Below are 21,845 nucleotides of genomic sequence, written 5' to 3'. Positions count from 1 at the left end.
TGTTTTTGTGTGTCTCTCTCTTAACAAAATCTTAGATAGCCTTCCCAGGAGAAAAAAAAAAATCTGACATAATACCTTATTGGGACTGGCAGGTTGATAAAAATGCCAACGTGTCACTATTAACAGGTCAAAATTAACAGCCATGTACAACTACACTGACAGTATGGTTTGAAGAGCAGCTTGAGTAGGAATGTGTCTCAAGATGGAGGGGGGGGGGGGAGGGGAGGGGAGGGGAGGGGCTGCTTGGCCACCTCATGGTACTTACTTTAATGAGAGTGAGTAGTCCCTAGCTGCACTCTCACTCTGGCGAACCAGATAGCTGCCTTCTCTACATGACTTCAGCTTCTTCTCTGCGTCTGATCTCGACAGCTTCCCATGGTACCATCTGGTGAGAAGTCATTGGAGAAGAAATAATGCAAAGCAAATGAGATGCAATGAGGAAAAACTTGCAAATATGCTACAACCATACAGCAGGCACTGCTGCACAATTAAAAAATGCTCGTGTACACATTATGTGTGTGATATATCATTTTATATCACAATATAATAATATGAAATTATAAACTTATAACAATGTAAATGCATATGTCTTGTGAAAAGCTTGCATCCTTACCTACTCTGGAAGAAATGAAAATGAAAAACTTCAAAAGACTCCTGTTTGCAAAATGAGTCCTCAAAAGCCATTGATAAGTCTACTAAAGTTAATCCGATATTTGCCATATTATCTAATTAAAAATTGATATAAGTTGACAAATTCATGGGGAGAGGCAAAGGCTTATCATTATCCTTGAATTTCTTATCTTTTAGTCAACTGATCAGGCACATCCCAGTTGTTTAAAAACAAAATGTCTGCATGACCTTGTAGTAGTTTATGTATGATTATAGATTTCATATAGTGTTACATCTACTAAGACTGTGAATACAAAGTCTTGAATTCTTTACTGACAAACAAAAAGAGCTGTCCTTATATCAAGCATTTCCCATGCTTGGACTCTCATACTCACAGTTCACATACCTCCCCTGGACATGACGTTGAACTTTGATGCATGTTTTGTTTTTAATCGTATTTTTCTTATTATTTTGTTTGTTTTTGATATACTTAAGAAAATGAACATTGTAGCTAATTGTGCTTTGGAAATGGGTATAAAATGTGGGATTGGATGATCCTAGCTTTTCAAGAGAAATACATAGGCCTACACTCAATGAGATCTCTCCATAAAGAGGTTTCAGGAAACCTGAAAAAGATTGCAACCTGGATTTCTCATGTAATATCTGTGCCAGTAGTAATGTAATCAAAGCTTTTATATCTCTAATAAAAAGTATTCATTAGTCTCTTGTCAGTCACTAGATATGGAATATATTTGAGGTCTAAGTACCTGCATAAGTCAATACTCTTCCTTTGTACATAAGAGACATATGAGACCTGCAGTGAGTGATTTCAAGTTGGTACTAGTGCTGGTAGCTGTACATATCCACTAAATAATGTGTTTAATTGATCTCCAACACCATCGTTCATAGGATCTCAAGCTGCATGTACATGTATACATCCATTAATCATTACTACCAGCTGAGTATACTCGAGATTGACATTCCTTATACTCCTCTTTGCAACTGAAGACATTACATTTTCAGTGATTAATCCTTATTCAACTACTGGACAATCAAGAGTTTTGACCCATACCCATGATGAATTGTTCTCCACTCTATCTACTGCAGAAATGGACTGAGGATTCAGGCTGAATGATTCAAGATTGGAAGTGATCCAATTATTTTAGCCTCATATGAGAGAAAAATTGTCTTAATTCTCCTTGGGGAAGACTAAGATCTGCTTCTTGTATGGAATGACAGATGTTATTGTTAATGATGAGTTTCTATTGCAAGCATGCACAAGTCTTCTCTGTTTGGAGTTTGAGTGGCTTTGAATGTCATACTGCGACTACAGAGAAATAAGACCACCTGTATCAGATGTCATGCATCAATTCACATCCAATCTCTACAACATCCTGCCTCGAAGAAGAGTTTCTGCTTATCATACACATAGCTTGAATCACAAGGAATTAGGACATGCAACTACAGAATCAATTAAACGCTTGACAGGAAAGACTGTAATGTCACTGCACACTAACTTCTTTCTCTCTTTGCATTCTATATTTACAGCTTTATCATTAATTATACACCTGTACATGTGTATGTAACTTTTGCTCTATGTATTGCTGAGCACTATGAAACTTGCAGTATCAACTGCCAGCAGCATACAAGAAAAATATGACTTCTACGTCAGTCATGAAGTGCTGTTGGCACACATGCTGGCAAAGAAAACCAGGAAGGAAGAAAACAACTCTCCTTGAGAATGAAACCAGACAGGAGAAATAGGCAAGGAGAGCAAGAGAGATGAAGCAACAGAAAAAAAGCAAAGGAGGAAGTAGAGAGAATAAAGTGACATGACAAAGGATCAAGGCCATTACAGCTTCCTGGATCTTGGGCCAATATCTAGTTTATGGAAAGAATATTTTAAAATCTGTTTGTCCCGGACTTGGATTATCCTGGAAAACGTGACATATACAATTAGTCATATGCCCAGGCAAGTACACAACCACTTTTGGGGCAAAGACATAAAATTTTGATATTTCACATCAAGAGTGTTCATTAGAAATATGAGGATTATTTGTGCAATGTCAAAGCTGTTTGTGATCAACATGACTGGTAGTTTAATCCTAAAAGTACATCCTCATGACATCCCATTCTTGTTACCAAAAAATATCTATAATATCTCTATTTATTTTTTTTTCGGTGGAGGGGGGGGGGGGAGAAATGATAATCACATGTATATTACATTGTGTAAGCCCATCAGTAGAATACTTTGGAACATATATTATCCATGATTAACACAGGTTGAATTGAACCATGCATTAAAGAGGTTTTTGACATTTTTAGAGACCTGTCACATCATGGACAATGATCACCTTCAATTTGTTATGCAACACATTGTTCTTATACTGACAATTCCGTAATCTAATTTGTGGGAACAAAATCAAATCTAGCTGGCTGAGTGATGTAACTTCTGTTGTGATTACCTTTAACAGAGGAAAGATGTATCATATTCATAATAATGAATCCGCATATTTTTTATTATTTATTATTTTCAGCCGAGTCACTGTAAGAATGAATGCTTGTTTCACATCGAACCACAGGCACACATATCCCAAAAGGTATCTGAGATTATGAAGGGCATAGAAGATTCCTCTAACTGTATGCACTTTCATAGAATGCCATAAAACACCATCTTGCACTGCCAGTATTCTCTTTCTGTTTGTTTGTTTGTTTGTTTGTTTGTTTGTTTGTTTTTTCATTCACATGAGACTGCAGAGTTTCAGCAGCTACCATTTACATGCAGGTTTAGATCACCCATCTAGGCCTACATGACTCACTAAACACTCACAAATTAATGACACACAAAACAACCCCTCATCCCATTCCAGATCTTTGCTATCATTATTCGATGATCAATAGGTGGCTAGCTCAACTCCATACGCCAGCTTGTAGGCAGGGCACTATTAGGTACGTGAATGTGAATGTAAATGTTCAGCATGAAGGTGGCATGCACTGCAGGCATGTGAGCTGAAACAATATCACAAACCGTGCCCCACTCCAAAGGGGCCCCCTGCAAGGATAGGATGGTCTGCCTAATGCGGAATTGAGTTTAAAAACATAATACATGTCAATGTCCTGTGCATATTCCTGAGCTGCTTCCCATACTGAGCGTGTAACTGCAGAGCATTCATTTGCACCTTTCACATAATGAGGACTCCAATAACGTACCAATCTTTACAGCCTTGCATATATTGCTCTAGTTGTAAATGAGGTGATCATGGTCAGGCATGCATGAAATGAAAATGTCAAATCTCACTCTATGCATCATTTCTCTTTGAACCACTGATGAACAAGTGTACATCAGAATCTGTATGATTGATAACTGTATGACTGATGACTCTAATCTAATAGCACTTGTTCTATATCTGTTTATGGTCATCATTACTTTTTTTTCTCTTTTTTTTTTTGAGTGAAGCCAAGGTATGTATAAATTCATTGCCTGTACCTGTCTATGTGTAACTCTGAGGCATAGCACAGCCTACAAGTGAGTTGTCAGTCATATGTCGATTGCTTCTGTGCATGGAAGTAGATGTAATGTTACTGCTATATGACAAATTTATTGACTGCCATTGATTACATGTGTATGCATATGTCAGTACTTCATCTTACCCTGCTTATATACATATGTAATATATATAACTTCATATTGCACCCGTATACTCATAGACCCCGTTTACAGTGCGGGGCTGGTCCGAGCCGCGGCCGAGCCCAGCCTCAATTGCGAGGCCGAGCCCCGCAATTTTGTCCCTTTACACTGCCGGGCTCGGCCGCGCTTTTGATTCAAACCTATCAATATTTTGTTGTAGTGGTACTCTGCTTGTAAACAAACGCAATCTGGTATTGTCTGGTTTTCAGACCCTTTGCCAACTGAATTCCGTGGTGACGAAGTCGCAGTTCGGGCAAAGGCCTTTGCCGAAGGAAAATATCCTTTGCAGGACAAAATCACCTTAAACTATACTAGTTTTCGACGTTGAGGGGGTTAATATCCTGAACAGCGAAATAGTACAGGCAGAGGGTTTGGAAGCCCGACTAAAATTGGCCGTGCATTTGACCCAGTTTGCATTTACACTCAGAAAAGGCCGGGCTCGGCCGCGGCCGAGACCACCTCCAGAGTGTGGCCAAATGCGAGGCCAATTTTGGCCTCGCATTTGGCCTTTTGCGCGTTTACACTGAAATGAAGGTGGGCTCGGCCGTGGCCGAGCCGCGGCCAAGCCTCGCACTGTAAACGGGGTCATAGTATGAACATCTTTGGCTTTTGATTGCTGAAAAATCTGAACAGCCCCAAAAAGCATGGAAACAATACTTGTAAACACAATCTCATGACAATGCACAAAACTTGGCTTAGGCCTATTTATGATCCCTCACTGCACAATTTACATTACCCTGATATATAGAGCAATAAACCTATAAACTGAAACTGGAGCAATCCGACTGCCACATGTATTCAAATGGGATGCCTCTAGATCTGCCTTCTCACACAAATACCATATTCTGCCAAAAGTGTAGCCCTCAATCTCCATTAAAGTAAAAATTTCTTAATCTTGTCCACTGACTGTAGGATTGACCTGCAACTCTCTTCAACAAATTTCCAGCCCTTGGACCTTGCCTTTAGTCATTTTCATGCATTCATTTCAAGCAAATTACAGTAAAAAGGAACAATATCAGTGTTGGACATTATTTTCAAGTTATGACTAGAAAATGTAGTTTCAGTCAAAGTACAGTGACCTTCAGCCTTGACCTTTGACCTATCACCACCTTCACATTCATGTAAATAATTGTTTCCTTATTTCTACTCTATCCGCTAAACCACATCATCACAGGACTTCCTAGCTACAGTGCATATTACTTCTTTTATGCTTTTTTTTTCAACATATAACCTCTGAGCTTGCCCTTTAAGCAGTATCATCTTATGTAAATAATTGCCTTATTTTTTTTCCTTCTCCGACCATAATATTTTACAACACTGCTAACTGAAGACTGAAGTACAGCAGTAACTGCCGAAAATGCCATTTTAACTATAGTTCATTGACCTTTGGCCTCTGAGTTTATAAAAGGTGTTTTGCCAAAACTGATCGTTATCTGTGCATCTACACCTCAAAAAGGTTATCTGGGCCACAAACTGAGAAGAAAAGTCTACTAAACTTGAAGCCATGACAAGATCTGGGTATGAACGATGGACAGACAATCCGGTAACGCAATACCTGGCACCCACCGAAGCAGTGGCATCAGACATTAAATGTAAAAGGAATAAATTAGAGTGACAATAAAAGCAAGGCTAATTGATGTACGGTGTACATCTACTCATAACCACATGTTAACTGACATTGCCTAACAGATATCTTCATGAGGACAAGCTGCTAGTTCTAGATTCCTGCAAACAAAATCTATTTGTTCTTTCTGAGTGTATTGACCTTAATTCCCATCAGCTTGACAGCATTGAATTTTTGAGCCATTTCTTTTTTCAAATACATTCATTTCTAGGAACCATTTTTGGGTTTTTGGTTTTTTGTTCTCTTTCACATAGTTGCTGCAAATGCAGTAAAGCACAGTATACATTAATGAGAAGCGTAAAGTGTAGAGAATTACCTAAAAAAGAAAAGAAGAAAAAACTGAAATATGTAATGACTTCACCAGGTGTTCATTTTGTACTCTGCATTATCTACGCATTTAGATATGAAAAAAAAAGGAAAATGGAAGCCATCATATATATCCCGGTGAAACAAATGGACAATTTCCATGCCCACTACACATGTCTGAATTAGGCATGCATATACTGTTACAATGCAACCAATCTAATCTGAAATGTTCTGCATTCTGAAGTCCTTGTCACATGAACCATGATAACGAATACAATGAATGGTCTCATTACCAATGTCCTTTGTTTTAAGTTAGTGGAAATAGTATTGAAGTCATTCAAGAGTAGCACTTTGCTTGAAACTACTTTATCTGTCTGTAATCTACACATGCGTCATCACACCCGAGTTGTGGATTGTGGTCTTTTGAATGCTTAGCAACAGAGCACAAATATATGTCAACCTGCCTTAAAGCCATATCCTCAACAGACTCCCCCCTGTCGGCAAGATGTGCAGCAGACAGGAATAATCAAAACTGTTATCATCATTCTGTTACAGTTTAGCTATGAGTGTGCCAAAGCTTTCACTACTGTCAAAATAAAATCACGGGCCAAATGCGGGTTTATTGCAGCAAGCAAAAGAAGAACATCTTCAGTTTGGTTTCAAGGAAAAGAAAACTAGCACCAAGGAGCTCGTCCATGGCAAACCAGTGAAATATTTTCCTACTTGCTTACTAGGAAATAAGTGTAGTGAGCTCGGAGATGGGTTTTTTTTAATTTGAGGGGGAATTCACAGATATGAGGCACATACAATATAATGTAGATTATGAGTCTGTCATATGTCATAACTGGACACTTTAGGAGGAAAACATGTTAATTTTGGTTTCAGCTGTGGTTTCAAAGTCTTCAATGCTTCACTTTGTTTTGTCTTTTTGTTTTCTCTACTAAAGTGCTCCTAATGGACATGCTAGATCCAAAGGATGTAGAGTACTGCACATTTATAAAATGAGGATAAGAAAATGACTACCTGCCTGATTATCAATTACATCTCAGAATTCTATTTTTTTTTTTTTTTTTGGTGAAAAAAAAAATCATACCTGAGGTAAGCATACACTACTAGCACTGTACATTCCATTTGGAGGCAAATTCTCAGTAGTGAAGAAAAGAATGATAAAGTTGCAGCTATTTACCTTGCACTGCACATGGGAGTGGAGATCGGGAATTATTTGCAAAATGTCATGTTACCAGCTTTAATAAAAGTCTATAAATCTATAAAGTAAAATGAAATTCTATTTTCATACAAATTCTGCTAATGCCAAGATGTATATGATCAATACTAAAGTGAAAACAAACATTTTGTTCAGAGTCTGGAAGAATCTCCTTTCAAAAGTGTTCTGCAAATATCAGTGATATTTTCTCTTTTGAGAATCAAACATCAGAGGTATTGACTTCCTGCAAAAGAGGGATTCCCAGTTCCATACCATACATCATTAGTAACACTTATGGCTACACAAGTCATAATCATTCAAATACTTGTCAATGAAAACATCTTAAAGAGATATCTATGTCAGCTCAAAACCCCTCCAATTTCTTGGAATCTTCATACTTACGATTGCGATTTGAGCTGGATGGTGGCATCTACAAACTCCCCGTGTGTTTCCAGAGGTCTTGTCTTTATATCCAGTTTCATGTTCTTCTTGTTCCCTTTTGATGGGGTATCTGGGAGGGGTGAGACTCGCCCTGCATGGTGCTTCTCTTTTTCTGAAAATAAAAGGTATAAAAATATGACAGCAATCACATCTTTGCTTATGCATTTTTGCTCTCACCAAATTTTTTTCATAATGCTCTACTAAAGAACTACGACCCTTTATTTCAAAAGCTGCAAGTTGCCTCTCGGAGTCCTACAAAAGTTGTGGAATACAATTGTACCTCTCTCATGTAAGTTTCATGTATGCCAACAGATTCTAACACCGTCTGGCGGCTTACTATATCCACGCCTTTTACACATTCTGATACTGTAAAAGTGGATATTTTCGCGCGACTAATTTTTCGCGATTGGCCGGGTCAGAAGAGTTTCGCGTGTTTTTAATTCCGCGGAATCAAGACGGCACGCACAGGAACATATGTCAAGCAAAAATATTTGCGGGCTTTTATTTTCGCGCTGGTTTCTGGTTGCGCGAAAATTTCAACGCTGCGAAAATTTCCACTTTTACAGTATCATGTGACATGTCATCCTTGGATGTCTTGTAAGTCTTTCCTGACAACTTTTCAATAGTTAGGCTCACACGCTGTTCCTTAACTTTAAGTCTAGGTCGAAAACTTAACTCTCGATGACTAGCTTGTAGCCTAGCACCATGTGGACGCACTTGAAAGTTAGCAATCTTAAAGTTTACTCAATGATTAGAACAACGAGATATCTTAGGGTTTATGCTCTCTCCAAGAGCCATGGTGGGTCCCCACTTGTAGTTTCACTCTGTGAGGACACAATAATCAACAAACTTGTGAATTAGCGTGAACCTCGCTCCTTGTTCGTATCCTGGTCAACCTCCAGCTGTGCTATTTTGTATGGGCATAGGGTCATCAAGGTGAGACTCTGCACTTCTGGTGTAATCATTGAGTGGGATTCGCTCGTAAGTTGTAAAAGTTTAGGTGTGCGTGTGATCCCGCGTCGTGAATTCATGAGTGGAGATGACTACCGACAGTTAAGTTTTCAACCTAAACTTCAAGTTTGGCAACTGCGTGTGAATGTAACTAATATGGCCGAAACTTCGCCAGGCAATTTCCAGGTAATTAGTGCTACCTTTCTCTGGCCAGTAAGGACACTGGTACCACATGGGACACCTGTTCTAAAGTGATGAGCTGACCCTTCATGTCAGCAGTCTGTTACAAAAACCACGGATGAAGATGCCCCCTTTCATCTAGCACTCAACTCATATGCACCAACAAAGACACTTCACATGCTGTTACTGAGTTTCTTCATATTTTGTTCAATCCTAAAACCACATCGACACTTTGATGATTTTTAGAAGTTTTCGATGAGTTAAAAAGACATCATTACTGTTCATTCTACAAGATAAATAGAGGTACGACACAGAAGAAACTGAGGAAAATTCCTTATTTGTAAAGCAGGTAGGTTTAAAATGCTATGTAATGTCTAAATCCTTGAATGGCATATCGAATCTTGTGGATGAAATGTAAGTTGTATTTTCCTTGCTCCACAGTTATCTTTTTACATTATGATACATGCAGCTCATACAAGAATAAACATCAATAATACACATTATAATCACACACAGGCTTCTAAATTCATCTTGGTATGATCATACAAGTGTAGTACATAAAGATTGAGATAAATTCATTCCTTTTGATGCACTACCTTACAAACAAAAAATGCTCGACCAACCTGTGATCGCCTGGGAAAATTTCCTATTCAAGGGTGGTGCCCATTCCCAAGGCTGGTCATATTCATCACCGGGTCGTGTGTCCGACTCTGGGCTAGTGCGCATCAGGCGGCTAGTTGTTGGCAGCTCTGAGCGACTTCGAGCTCGTGGGCTGTCCAAGAGTCCATCAGGACCTGGTCCTATCTTGGCCATCTTCAAATTACTAGTGCTCCATTCCCACGGGTTATCATACTCAGCAGTGGGCCGGCGGTCATGTTGCGGTGTCTGCTGCCGATGGTTCTGTGTGGAATGCGTGGGTGGATAATCTTCGGCACTTTCCGAAGACATTGGTGACGAGGAGTGGTGGTCCCTGCCATACGGCTGCCGATGAGGCGAGGGTGATGTGCTCAGTGGGGGTGAATGTCCATTAATCTCATCACTTGACTCGCCAACATAACTCTCCGGGCTGTCCGGCCGTCGGATGGGCGGTGATACGTTAGGTGGCTCCTCGTACGTGTGGTGCTTGAAGCGCTCCTGGGGTGTGGGGACGGTCCATGACTCGTGGTCATCAGAGTACCGTGAAACTTTCCCGTCATCTCTGTGTTTGCCCTCCCCTTTCTTCTGATCCTCTGATTGCCTCATCACTGCATGGGAGAGAATTGAGAAAGGACAAACACAATTAAATAAGTATTCAACATGTATTGCATGAATACCCTATCATGAATATTCATGTGATGTAAGCAATGTTAAGTAATAAAGTTATGTTGTACTGCCATAAAGCCTTACATAACTGTTACGTGCAACGAAAAGACACACAAAGACTACACAAGATGTAAAGGCCTGGTCACACTGCCCAAAAGTCGCGTAAAAGCATGAATCACGTAAGAAATTTGAGCCTTACGCGATACATGCACGATTTCATGAGTTTGTCTGACGTGGAACATTCGTAGTTGTCCACCGATGTGCGCCGAATCGGCGTTTTACGCGGATTCCAGGTTTTGAGCAGCTCAAAACTTGGCTTCGCGTAAAAGTTTATGCAGTATTGCGCTGTTTTACGTAATTTGCGTAGTTCTTACACAAACAATGCGCGAAATATGCATGGAATATCAGTGATCGTTCGCAAAAATGTTGCCGCTATCGTGTTCATCATGCGTGATTCATACGCAGTTCATTAGTGATTATGTGCAGATTATGCGTGGTTTTCCGTGGACCTCAGTCGTCGCGCACAACCACGAATTCGCCCTATTTAGGGTCTTTGTATGCCTATGCGCTGAAAGTGCGTGGTTTGTTAGTGATTTTTGCGTGATCTTTCCGTAGTTCTTGCGCAATTCATCAGTGATTTTCATCGTGTAAATCAGCGAAAATTCTCGACGGACAAGCACGCACAACCAAATTTCTTGTGTGATTCATGCGCTTACGCGACTATTGGGCAGTGTGACCGGGCCTTAGCTTCTGAGCACTCTTCTTTTATTTCAAATGGATGTGCATATATCTAGCAAACATTTCACTATGGCTGGTGACAAAGATGCCATGTTGATCAATGCATTTTTATAATCACGAAACAAGAAATATTCATGTATGGGGCTCATTAATGGCAGTCTTCACAGAAAGGCCATTCCCATGATGCCGAAGTTTGTTCCAAGATTCAGCATTCCCTGCACAATACTTGTATTACAGCTACTGGAGATACAATGTAGTACATGATGGAAACCTGTTGTCTTCAGTTTTTATGGGTGCTAGAGGCATAAAGTGCAGATGGCCGTCTAGACCGGTGATTCTCAAGCAGTGGTCCACGAAGCTTTCACATGTGGGGTGCGATGTCTTCTCAAAATAAAAATAAAAAAGCTTTGTATTTGATCTACACATGTACTTTGTAACTGAGCCTCTAAAGACTTTGAAGTAGCCAAAGAGGGCCTCGGGTTTTAAAAAAAAAAAGTTCGAAAAGTGCGGATCTAGATGATGCCAGTTCTGTTTCTTTTTTGTTTGTTTGGTTTTTTTTTTTCTTTTAAGGGGGAGGCTGTGTTATCTGTATGATCAAAAAAATATTAATTTGCTACATATCTGATATTAGTCAGTGTGGCTTTAGAAATGACTTGGTAATAAAGCTACACACATAACTACTAATAGCATTTGCTAGATCTTAACCCGTTGAGGACGAGTCCCAAGTATATTCAGGCAGGTGTCTATGGGAAATGCCTGTTGTAGTAAAATCAGTCCGTCCTCAACAGGTTAACATTTTTACCTGTGCTATATAACTGGGAAAAAAAAAACTGATTCTAGAAGGAATTTACATTTCTGTCTTGCTTTGTATATAAAAGGCATCTTTCCTCTCATAATCTAATGATCACCCCAGAGAATCCAACCCTATTATACTAAAACTGGAGATTCTCCTATCTGGACCACCTTCCAAATTGGAAAATTACAAAATGATTGCAAAATTACATGCGTGGGAAGTGCACCGCACCAGCACGAAGTGTAGGGTAGCATACTGTACGGTCATCATCTGTGTTTTAAAGGACAAGTTCACCTTCATAAACATAAGGATTGAGAGAATGTAGCAATATTAGAAGAACACATCATTGAAAGTTTGAGGAAAATCGGACAATCCGTTCAAAAGTTATGAATTTTTGAAGTTTTTGTGCAGTAACCGCTGGATGAGAAGACTACTGCAGTGTATGAATAACTTAGATGTCACATGCGTACAACAATATAAGGAAAATATAAAGAGAATTTCACAAAATTTCATCTTTTGAAAAAAGTACACATTCCCCTGATTCGTTACCGACATATGTTATGGGTAATATTATTCCCTGTGCCTTCAGAAAGCGGCAAGTCAAGTGCTCTTTTATTATGCGAAAAAAGTGAAAATATGTTGAATTTTCTTTACATTTTCTTTATACTGTTGTACGCATATGACTCACAAGCTGTAGTAGTCTCCTCATCCAGCGGTTCCAACACAAAAATTTTAAAAATTCATAACTTTTGCATCGATTGTCCAATTTTCCTCAAACTTTCACTGATGTGTTCTACTAATATTGTTGCATTCTCTCAATCCTTATGTTTATGAAGGTGAACTTGTCCTTTAAATGGGATGCATGCAATCATACCGTAGCACGGCTGTTCACTGCTTTAGGGAATTTTTCTTTTCATTCACAACCCAATTTCAAGTTGTTGAAAACACATTCTTATACTGCAAGAGCAGGACAAATTCAGACTCAAGCTGGAGAACATTTGTATTCAAATTTGTTTTTAAAAAAGGAAAAGAATGACCTTTTACCAGAAGATCTCCTGCCGAAAGGAGAGGTAGAGTTTTCATCATTCACAGCTACATATGTACAGGCATTCACATTGTAGACCTAACAACAGTATTCCCATATATACTGTTAAAGTGGAAATTTTCGCAGTGCGGAAATTTTCATGCATTTTGCACAGCCAGAAAATAGCATGAAAATAAAAGCACAAAATTATTTTTCCTTGCATTATGTACCAATATGCGATGTCTTGATTCTGTGGAATTAAAAACACACAAAATTCAAAAAAAAAATACACCCATGAAAATATCCACTTTTACAGTAGTCTCACATTCATTTTCCTTGGTAGTGATATTCCCTGATTATGTTAATCCTTATCTATGTGTCTCTGTTCTCCCCCCCCCCCCTCGCATCTCTTATTTCTTCCCATCTCTCTTCTTCCTAGTATTCATTCCTCACTTTCTATCTATCTTTCCTCTCCTCTGCCATACTGGCAGTTACACCAAACTGAACATATGGCTGCAGATTGTCATTGCACAATGCACAGTATCACATGATCTGCCCATCCTCTTGCACACACAACATTCTGTCACAGCATGTACTGGGATGCCTTGAGCTTTGATTAAAGGGATGGTATAGTACTGGTGGAGATGAGGACTTTGCTTTTAAATTTTTGCGAGATACCAAGAAACCACTTATGAAATTGTACAGAGCATACCATTCTAAAAGGAATTCAACGCTTATTTGATGAAAATTGATACTGGAATGACTGAGACATTAAAAAAACAAGCTAAAACAAAGCGATCATAATAAAGGGTGGGTCCCATCTTTTTAGGATTGCTCTGTTTTGGATATCTCAGCCATTTTAAAACCTATTTTCATCAAATAAATGTTGAACTCCACTTGGAATTACATCCTCTTTTACATTTCATAAGAGGTTTCTCATTTTCTTACCAAAAAAAGGCCAGAAGCCTGAAGTTAGGTCTCAACCAAAACTATACCATCACTTTAAACTTTCCTGTTGGCCACCAAAATACTCTCCTCTATATAATACCATTACACTTAAAAAAAACCAACAACAACAAACTAAACTGAATTGTCCACGAAGAGTTTGCCCTCTTTTTGGAGGGGTTGAAGTTAATATCCATCTTTTATCACACACAACATCTGCATCAAATTATACACATGTTGACACTACCGAAGGGGATAGTTTCATTTATGTCTGCAATCATTGTTTACATCAATTATGTTGTCTGCAGGAGCAAATTGTTGCAAATTCACAGAGGATTGGTTGCTGTCATAGCAGTAGCATTTTGTCTGGTACTTTATGAAATATGGCCTAGAATAGATGCTAAACAATCAGAAGTCTACATAAATGATATAATATTTTTCTTCCTGATTTCATATTGATGCTACAACATGAGAGAAATCCATCACGTTCATAGGAGACAAAGCTAAAATAACCTGTGCACTGACCTTATATGACTAAACAGAATCAGTGGAATTCTGCTCCTAGCCATAGACTCCATCAAGTAATGGTAGCCAAAGGGCTGTACACGTCTATCATAATTATTAAGTACCCTGATGCATGTTACTGTACAGTGTAGTTGCTGTGTGTGACACAAGTTGGCAGGAAATGCGACTCTATAGCCTTTCACTGTGTGCTCTACATTGTAGGTGTAAAGTGGCACTGATTTAACATCTTTTCATGAACAAGAATTTCTCCCTCATGATTTTAGCAAAGCGTATAAAGATGTATAATCATGCATCCCCCCCCCCAAAAAAAAAGAGTGCAGTATATACGCGCACATAAAACCGCCTGACCTCAGTTCCTCAGCCACAGTAGGGCCGGTGGGCATTCAGATTCTGATTTGACCGAATAAAGATAATATGTTCAAATATGGGACAGTCCAGCATATTCTGCTGGGGACATACACATTATTATCAATTCACAAATACTATGACTATTTTCATGGTACTGTCATGTTTTATAATTCCGATAATACTACAGAAATAAAACAAAATGTGAGGAAAATATCCTTGATTAAACAGTATGTAGGGACAGTGATTTTCCGCGATCGCGGAAAACGGACGGAAAACGCGGAAACGGCCATTTGAAACGGAAAAAATAATCCACACGGAAAATCACGGAAAATCACTTTTCAACAAAATAAAACACATAAAAGTAAAAATAAATCAAACAGAGACTGTAAATTAATCATTATTACATGTCCACGATATTCACAAACTACGGAGACTGAGTTTCTAAGCCAAGTTGTGTTAGTTGCAAATTACCCCGCCGCACTAGCACTACGATGACAGCTACAGGCCAGAACAGCTCATGTGCCCAGATAATCTGCACTGCATGCATGTATTGCACATCAGAATCTCCTTGCGATTGCGGAGTTGCATGCTCATTTACGCTCGGACTTGTGGTGCATGCGTACCGTAGCGTGGGCATGGGTCGAATGTACGTGTATACTAGTAATATGCGCTGCATCATCCGTGCACATGTACGCACAAGCGCGGGATCACAGTCACTGTGATATTGTCGGTGTGTATCAAAGAGTATAGCATCATCCAGACTCCACTAGACATCGACATTACGTACTCAGATTGTTTTTCTCTGCCCTATCCTTCGCATCGCACAATAAGAATAACATGTACCGGCGGGATATCCAGGAGCCACTAGCCACATGTGAATAGAACGACCGCTCATGTGTGGCTAAACGATCGATGAATGTACAAATGTACATCTTTAGAATGAGATTGATCTTGGCCGCGCCGCGGCATTTAATTCATTCTGCTACGAACGATTGAAATGTTCAATGTGAGTTTATGAAGGTGTGTGATACGTTTATATACGATGCATGTTTTGACAGTCGAAATAAATAAATTGTAATACTGATGTTTCATTTCATTTGTCTTCATGGGTGTGTGGTACAGAGGTTGCTTGTGTTGGAATGTTGTACCTTGAGAAGTCTGCTCAAGGTACCGAGCCGGGCTGGCCAGAAAATACGATCGTCGATTGGGCAGCTCGAACCGAGGCCAGTGAGGGAGATTTCATTTTGATATAATGTATTATTTTGAATTATTTATCAATAAAATGAAAATAATAAAGGGTAGAATTTGAAAAATTTAAAGTGATTGTATGAATATTGATTTGGTGTAAATATTCCTTGAGGAATGATAAACGCCAAATAAATTCAAATAACAACAACAACATTGATTACTATACTTGTGTCAGTTAACTGTGCAACTAGTGTTCCGTGTTGTGATGTGTGTGTGTGTGTGTGTGTGTCCGCATGTGTGTAGGTAGCAAGGGAGCTGGGTATCATGGGCGGGCGAGAGTACATGATGCTCTTGATCAAATGATAAATCCATCGCTTCCTCAGAAAACTTCACATTTTAATTATTGACATTTGCTGGTCAGTTTTCTTCGATCGTCGGCCCGACGACACCCAAATAGTAACCCCCTCCCTCCCATTCCCTCACCGAAAAAAAATCTTTTAATATAAATACGCAATAATCCAAAGATAAATAAGCAAAAAAAAAAAATAATATTAACACAAGGTTTAAAAACACTCGTCAATTAATGGTCATGGGTATAAATCTACGCGCAGCTGGCGCTAGTACGTACGTAGCCCTACCGCACACGTGCGTGTATTTTTGCATGCACGTACGCATAATATCACTCGGATTTTAATTCAACTTTTTGCATCGGATTGCTGATGAGCTCTCTGGAAGATTCTTCCGTCAGTCTTGGATTGGAGCAGAGTCTAACGGGTATGTACAAAAATTAACACTTTATAAATTTATTTTAAGTCTAATGTTGAGGAAAGTATTTTGCTTATTCTGAGATTTTCAGGCCATAGTATATCAATATCTAACTTAGATATGGCATCAAATCACACTTTCCTGGCCACGCGCATTGAGTGAGTTGACGCCCCTTCAGCTTCCCCCGGGTCTGCAGCGCTCGCGATCGCGGCCGGCATGGAAGATTAGATCGTGTACGCGTATCATGCACGGACAGCCAAAAAAAATTGTTCTTTACAAATATGGGGTAGGTCTGGCTCTCATTTATGAAATTACGAATATTTTTTTTCGTCTTTGCTTCCTTTCCTGCAGGTATTGTTTATGAAGGTTGCTGAAACAATGTTTATTGTAGACCCAAGAAATGATTTAAAGAAAAATAAACTGCTAAAGACCTAATCAAAATGATAAGCACCACGATTCGTTTCGCTTGAATTGAAACCATGCGCTCACTCGCCATCTGAGAGGACGCACGCGTAATTTCTACCCTTCCCGTTTTAGCAAGGCCGCGACGCGTCGGTGGACTTGCGGGAATCCGAAAGCCGAAGGGACATCAATGATCAATCAAGATCAACTTATTTCAAATCATATTGACCGAATTTCATGATTTATAAGTAAAATATTACTTCTGCACGAAATTAAAACACCTATAAGTTTAAAGGAAAAAAAACAAGGTTTCTATTTGGTCGGAATTTATCGATGTTCATCTAGCGCAGGCGAGTGCATGTCACTGCTAGCCCAGTAAATATCAGTCCCTGTGATCCGACTCGCTACCAATTCAAAGGTTGGTGAACCTCGACAAGTCTTTAAATGAAAGGCTTTTTTTTGAAAGATATTTGTATCTTTTAGTATTGAATAGCACAGGAAAATATAAAATATTCACAAGATAATTCGAAATGAGAGTACACTACTTGACAACTGATAAAGATTTTTCATTTTTATTTTATTTTATTTTTATTTTTATGAATGTAGCATTATCATTATTACAAGCAAATTTATTGACCGTGATTCAACTGGGCATAAGGGATGCAGTAGCAGAAAGTCAATTGATACAAAGAAAAACAACTTTGCTGAAAATTCACTTAAAACCGAAACACAAAAAATCCCCAAAATAAACATGCATTCAATAAACACAATACACAATGAATAAGTCAAGAAGTCTTGAATTTACTTCATTTCTTTTTTTTATTCATTTCAACTTGCATTAAAAATAAAATAGATCAATGTAATCATAGCTTAATTAAAGGCAATGTACAATCATGATTACATAAATTATATAATATTTCATTTATATCACAACTTGGGTATTTACATGAAAAAATTCATCAGAAAGCAGACAATCATCAGGACATAAAACTGAGTCAATACCGGTAAGCCTTACTTTTTATTTAAGGATAAAACTACATGTACATAAAATCTTTTGACGAACTTTCAGAAAATACAACAAAAAAGAAATAATCATAAATAATTTATTGTCATTAGAATATAATTACATGAACATTTCATCACAGAAAATAGAGTACATTCATAAGTCATTACAAATTTCTTTGAAATTGTCATAAATCTATTTCATTTTCTTGTCACTCAAACAGGTCAACTCTCAACTGGACAGGAATACGTTCATTATGGCTACAAAGCCAAAGAAGCAAAAACCTCTGTCATCTTTGTCTGCAACTGCAAGGGCTAACCAATATCCCAATGATTTTTATGCTGATGGGAAAGTCATGTTTTGTAAATTCTGCAGCCACAGTGTGGACTTTGTACGATTGGACACAGTTAAGGATCACCTACAAAGTAAAAAACATATCAAAAACAAGGAATCAAGTTTGTCAGCTCCTGGGTCATCTGGCCAGTCTCAGTCAAACACAAAGCGGCAAAAAACATTAGATGTTCTTGTCAAATCGAAGGATTTGCGAGAAGCGTTCATTCTGGACTTTGTCAAGATGTGCACAATGGCTGATATTCCTCTCAACAAAGTTGAAAAAATGAGACCGTTCGTAGAGAAACACTGCAGCCAAGGTGGCGCTTTACCCAAAGCTGAAACACTGAGAAATGTATACATTCCAAGACAGTTTGAAATTCACTTTGAAGCTCTGAAGGAAACTGTCAAAGATGAAAAAGTATCCATCATCGCAGATGAAACAACGGACATCAGAGACTGTAGTATATTGAATGTTATTGCGGGAGTGCGGGGCAAATACTATCTGATCGATGTTTGCACCATGGAGGCTTGCAACCATTCAACGCTGAGCCAAGCGATCATTAAGGCCTTGATGAACGTGGGCATTAAATTTGATGATGTCATTGCTGTGGTCACAGACAGTGCAGCCTACTGCAAAAAAGCTGCCAGGGAGGTCCTCCAGCCACTGTTTCCTAAGAGCATTCATGTGCCTTGCCTGGCACACATCATCAACTTGGGAGCAGAAGCTTTCCAACACCATGTCGAGTTTGGTAGAGTTGACACTCTGGTCAAAATGATAAAGTCCGCTTTCTACAAGAAACCAGCTCGCAAATCAAGGTATCTCAAGTTTCTTCGAGAATATCTCCCTCCAGACGAGGTCAAACTTCCACCAGTACCTGTGTCCACAAGATGGAACTCATGGTTTCACGCTGTCAAGTATCATCTGACACATCTTCACGTCTATGAGGGTTTCTTCAAACAGGAAGACAGCAAGGGTATTGCAGTGGAAACCATCCTGGAGCTGCTCACAAACAAAGAGATCTATCAGGAGTTGCAGCTGATTATGAACTTCATCACGGCACAATCTTCACTGCTGGTGGCAGTACTAACCAGCTTGGAAGGCACCCACAATCCCTTGGCTTGCACAGTCTTCAACACGATTCAAGATGTCCGTTCATCTCTTGTTGCTGGCACGGAGAAGACTTCATTTGGGAACGCTACTGACAAGTTGCTGGAGCGGAAGTCAAAGGGGGATAGGGACAGAATTACAAAAACTTTCAGGTCTGTCTTCCAGAGAGCCTTGGAGAAAATTGACAAACATGTTCAACAACACCCCGCTCTCAGTTTCTACAAGGCAGCGCGCATATTTGATCCCAGGCAGCTGGGATCCATTTCACTTGACATTGGTGACTATCAGACAATCCCAGGGTTGAGCAATCTGGAGCCAGCTGTCGTGGAGGAGTGGTCGATGTACACCAGGTTGAAGGCAGAGGAAATACCAGTCCCACTTGATCTCCAACGATTCTGGGAATCAATGTCTAGCCGGTACCCACATCTTGCCAGGATCGCAAAAGATGCCATGTGGATGCCAGTGTCGAGTGTCGACGTGGAAAGGAGCTTCTCGCAATACAAGCATATCTTGACCGACAAGAGAGAAAAACTTACTCCAGAAAATACTCGTATGATCACAATGCTATACTACAATGCAGACACTGAACATCAGTTCTAGACCGCACAAATCATCAGGTATGTATACAATATGCATAAAGGATACTGTATGATGTATACGCGATTACACAGGTACACAAACTTCAAATAGCAATCATTTAATTTTTTTTTCCATTTTTGCATGCAAATACATGTAAACGGAATTTGCATTTTTTGTATGTACAATTCCTATGGGAAAACGGAATTTCCGTTTTTTCACCATGTTGAAACGGAATTCATGATTTTCTGAAACGGAAAAGGCAATTTTTTGAAACGGAAAATCACTGCCCCTAAGTATGTGCATTTGTAAATATTGATAGTGACCAGGTGTATGAGACAGATTATGACTTGTCGAATACTGCTGCTGTATGGTACCACTGCAGTGCACTGCCAGTATACTAGCATGGCATCAAATGACATTGTCTCCTTTATTCTTAGTAAACAACACAACTGAACTTCAAATTGTGTGCTCAAATTTTACAGATTTTCTAAAGTTTCACTTATACATCATTCACAGGAAAATAAAGTCCTTGATGATTATAAGAGATTTGGCAATGAAAATGAATGAAACCACGATGAAAATTGTAAGCCAGCTGATGCCAACATAATCTTTATAGAGATCCAGATAAATGACTGGATAACTGAGGTCAGACTGTATAGTGTATTATACACATACATTTTGTACAATACCGTGAACTGTACCATGTAAAACAAAGTCATATTGCAGATCTCTTTATGTAGACAATATACATGAAACTACTTCATAAAGAAATATAAATACTTATGTAACAGTCTTATGAGCTAGACAGAGATAATTGTGCTCAAAACAATATCAAATTGCATGCTTACAGACATACACATAACCATAATGTATACAAAACATCATTTCTCTCTCTCTATATATGTACTTTTTCTAGTTACGTTGTACATGCTGTGCGCACAATGTCTACTTTCATACACATAGCTGCGCATGGGGGGGGGGGGGGAGTGGGAGTGGGGAACTCACAGCATACTTGTTTGCATCATCTTCAAAGGACAAGTTTACCTTCAATGTATGCGTGGATTGAGTGAATGCAGCAATATTAGTAGAACATATCAGTGAAAGTTTGAGGAAAATCAGACAATCTGTTCAAAAGTCATGAAGTTTTAAAGTTTCTGTGCTGCCATCATTGGATGAGAAGACTACAATAGCTTGTGATATCCGTATGGGTAGAACAATATAAAGAAAATATACAAAAAATTCAAGATGTTTTCACTTCTCTCACATCAAAAAAGAGCACTTGACTTGCCTCTTTCAGAAAACAGGGGAAATAATATTACACAAACTGTGTGTCCGTATACAAGTTGAGGGAATATGTCCTTTAAAAAAATGAAATTTTGTGGAATTCTCTTTATATTTTCTCTATAGATATCATTAAACACATGTGACATCACAAACCGTAATAGTCTTCTCACCCAATGATGGCAGTACTGAAACTTTAAAAATTTGTAACTTTTGAAACTGACTGTTTGATCTTCCTCAAAGTTCAACTAATGTATTCTACTAATATACAACAGAGCAGAGTAACAGTTTTACTTTCAAAATTAAACCACAAGTTAGAAAGAAAAGTTATGGAAATTATAGCTAAGCATATTTTGCAGAACATAATCAATAAAATTTGTTCCGATTCATGATTAATAGTGGAAACTTTCTGCTCATCTAAGTGTAAATGAATGGAAGAGTTACAGCATATGGCCATCACATCTTTGCCTTATGAATCTAATTTGCATGACTGTGCCTGATATACTGT

The 21,845-nt window shown here is 38.8% G+C and overlaps 2 protein-coding genes across 4 annotated transcripts in view; one reads left to right on the top strand and one right to left on the bottom strand.

The window, feature by feature from the left end:
* LOC139736033 (SH2 domain-containing adapter protein F-like) overlaps positions 1-21,845 on the bottom strand; it is a 90,585-nt gene that overhangs the window by 1,257 nt on the left and 67,483 nt on the right. For all 3 annotated transcript variants that reach the window (XM_071646776.1, XM_071646777.1, XM_071646778.1), the window contains exons 3-5: positions 9,627-10,247; positions 7,834-7,984; positions 266-385 (exon numbers count right to left, since the gene is read on the bottom strand). In XM_071646776.1, coding sequence (XP_071502877.1) covers positions 266-385; positions 7,834-7,984; positions 9,627-10,247 — 892 coding nt within the window. The remainder of the gene's footprint in view (positions 1-265; positions 386-7,833; positions 7,985-9,626; positions 10,248-21,845) is intronic.
* Positions 18,293-20,077, top strand: LOC139736070 (uncharacterized). Its single transcript, XM_071646818.1, has one exon. It carries the CDS (start codon positions 18,293-18,295, stop codon positions 20,075-20,077), a length of 1,785 nt encoding a protein of 594 aa, XP_071502919.1.

This window comes from Diadema antillarum, unplaced genomic scaffold (assembly GCF_040938485.1).
Source record: "Diadema antillarum isolate AM-2024a unplaced genomic scaffold, OU_Dant_1.0 seq00000620_RagTag, whole genome shotgun sequence".
NCBI classification, from domain to species: domain Eukaryota; kingdom Metazoa; phylum Echinodermata; class Echinoidea; order Diadematoida; family Diadematidae; genus Diadema; species Diadema antillarum.
Note: the sequence above shows the minus strand (reverse complement) of the source record. Positions and strands in the feature narration are given on the sequence as shown.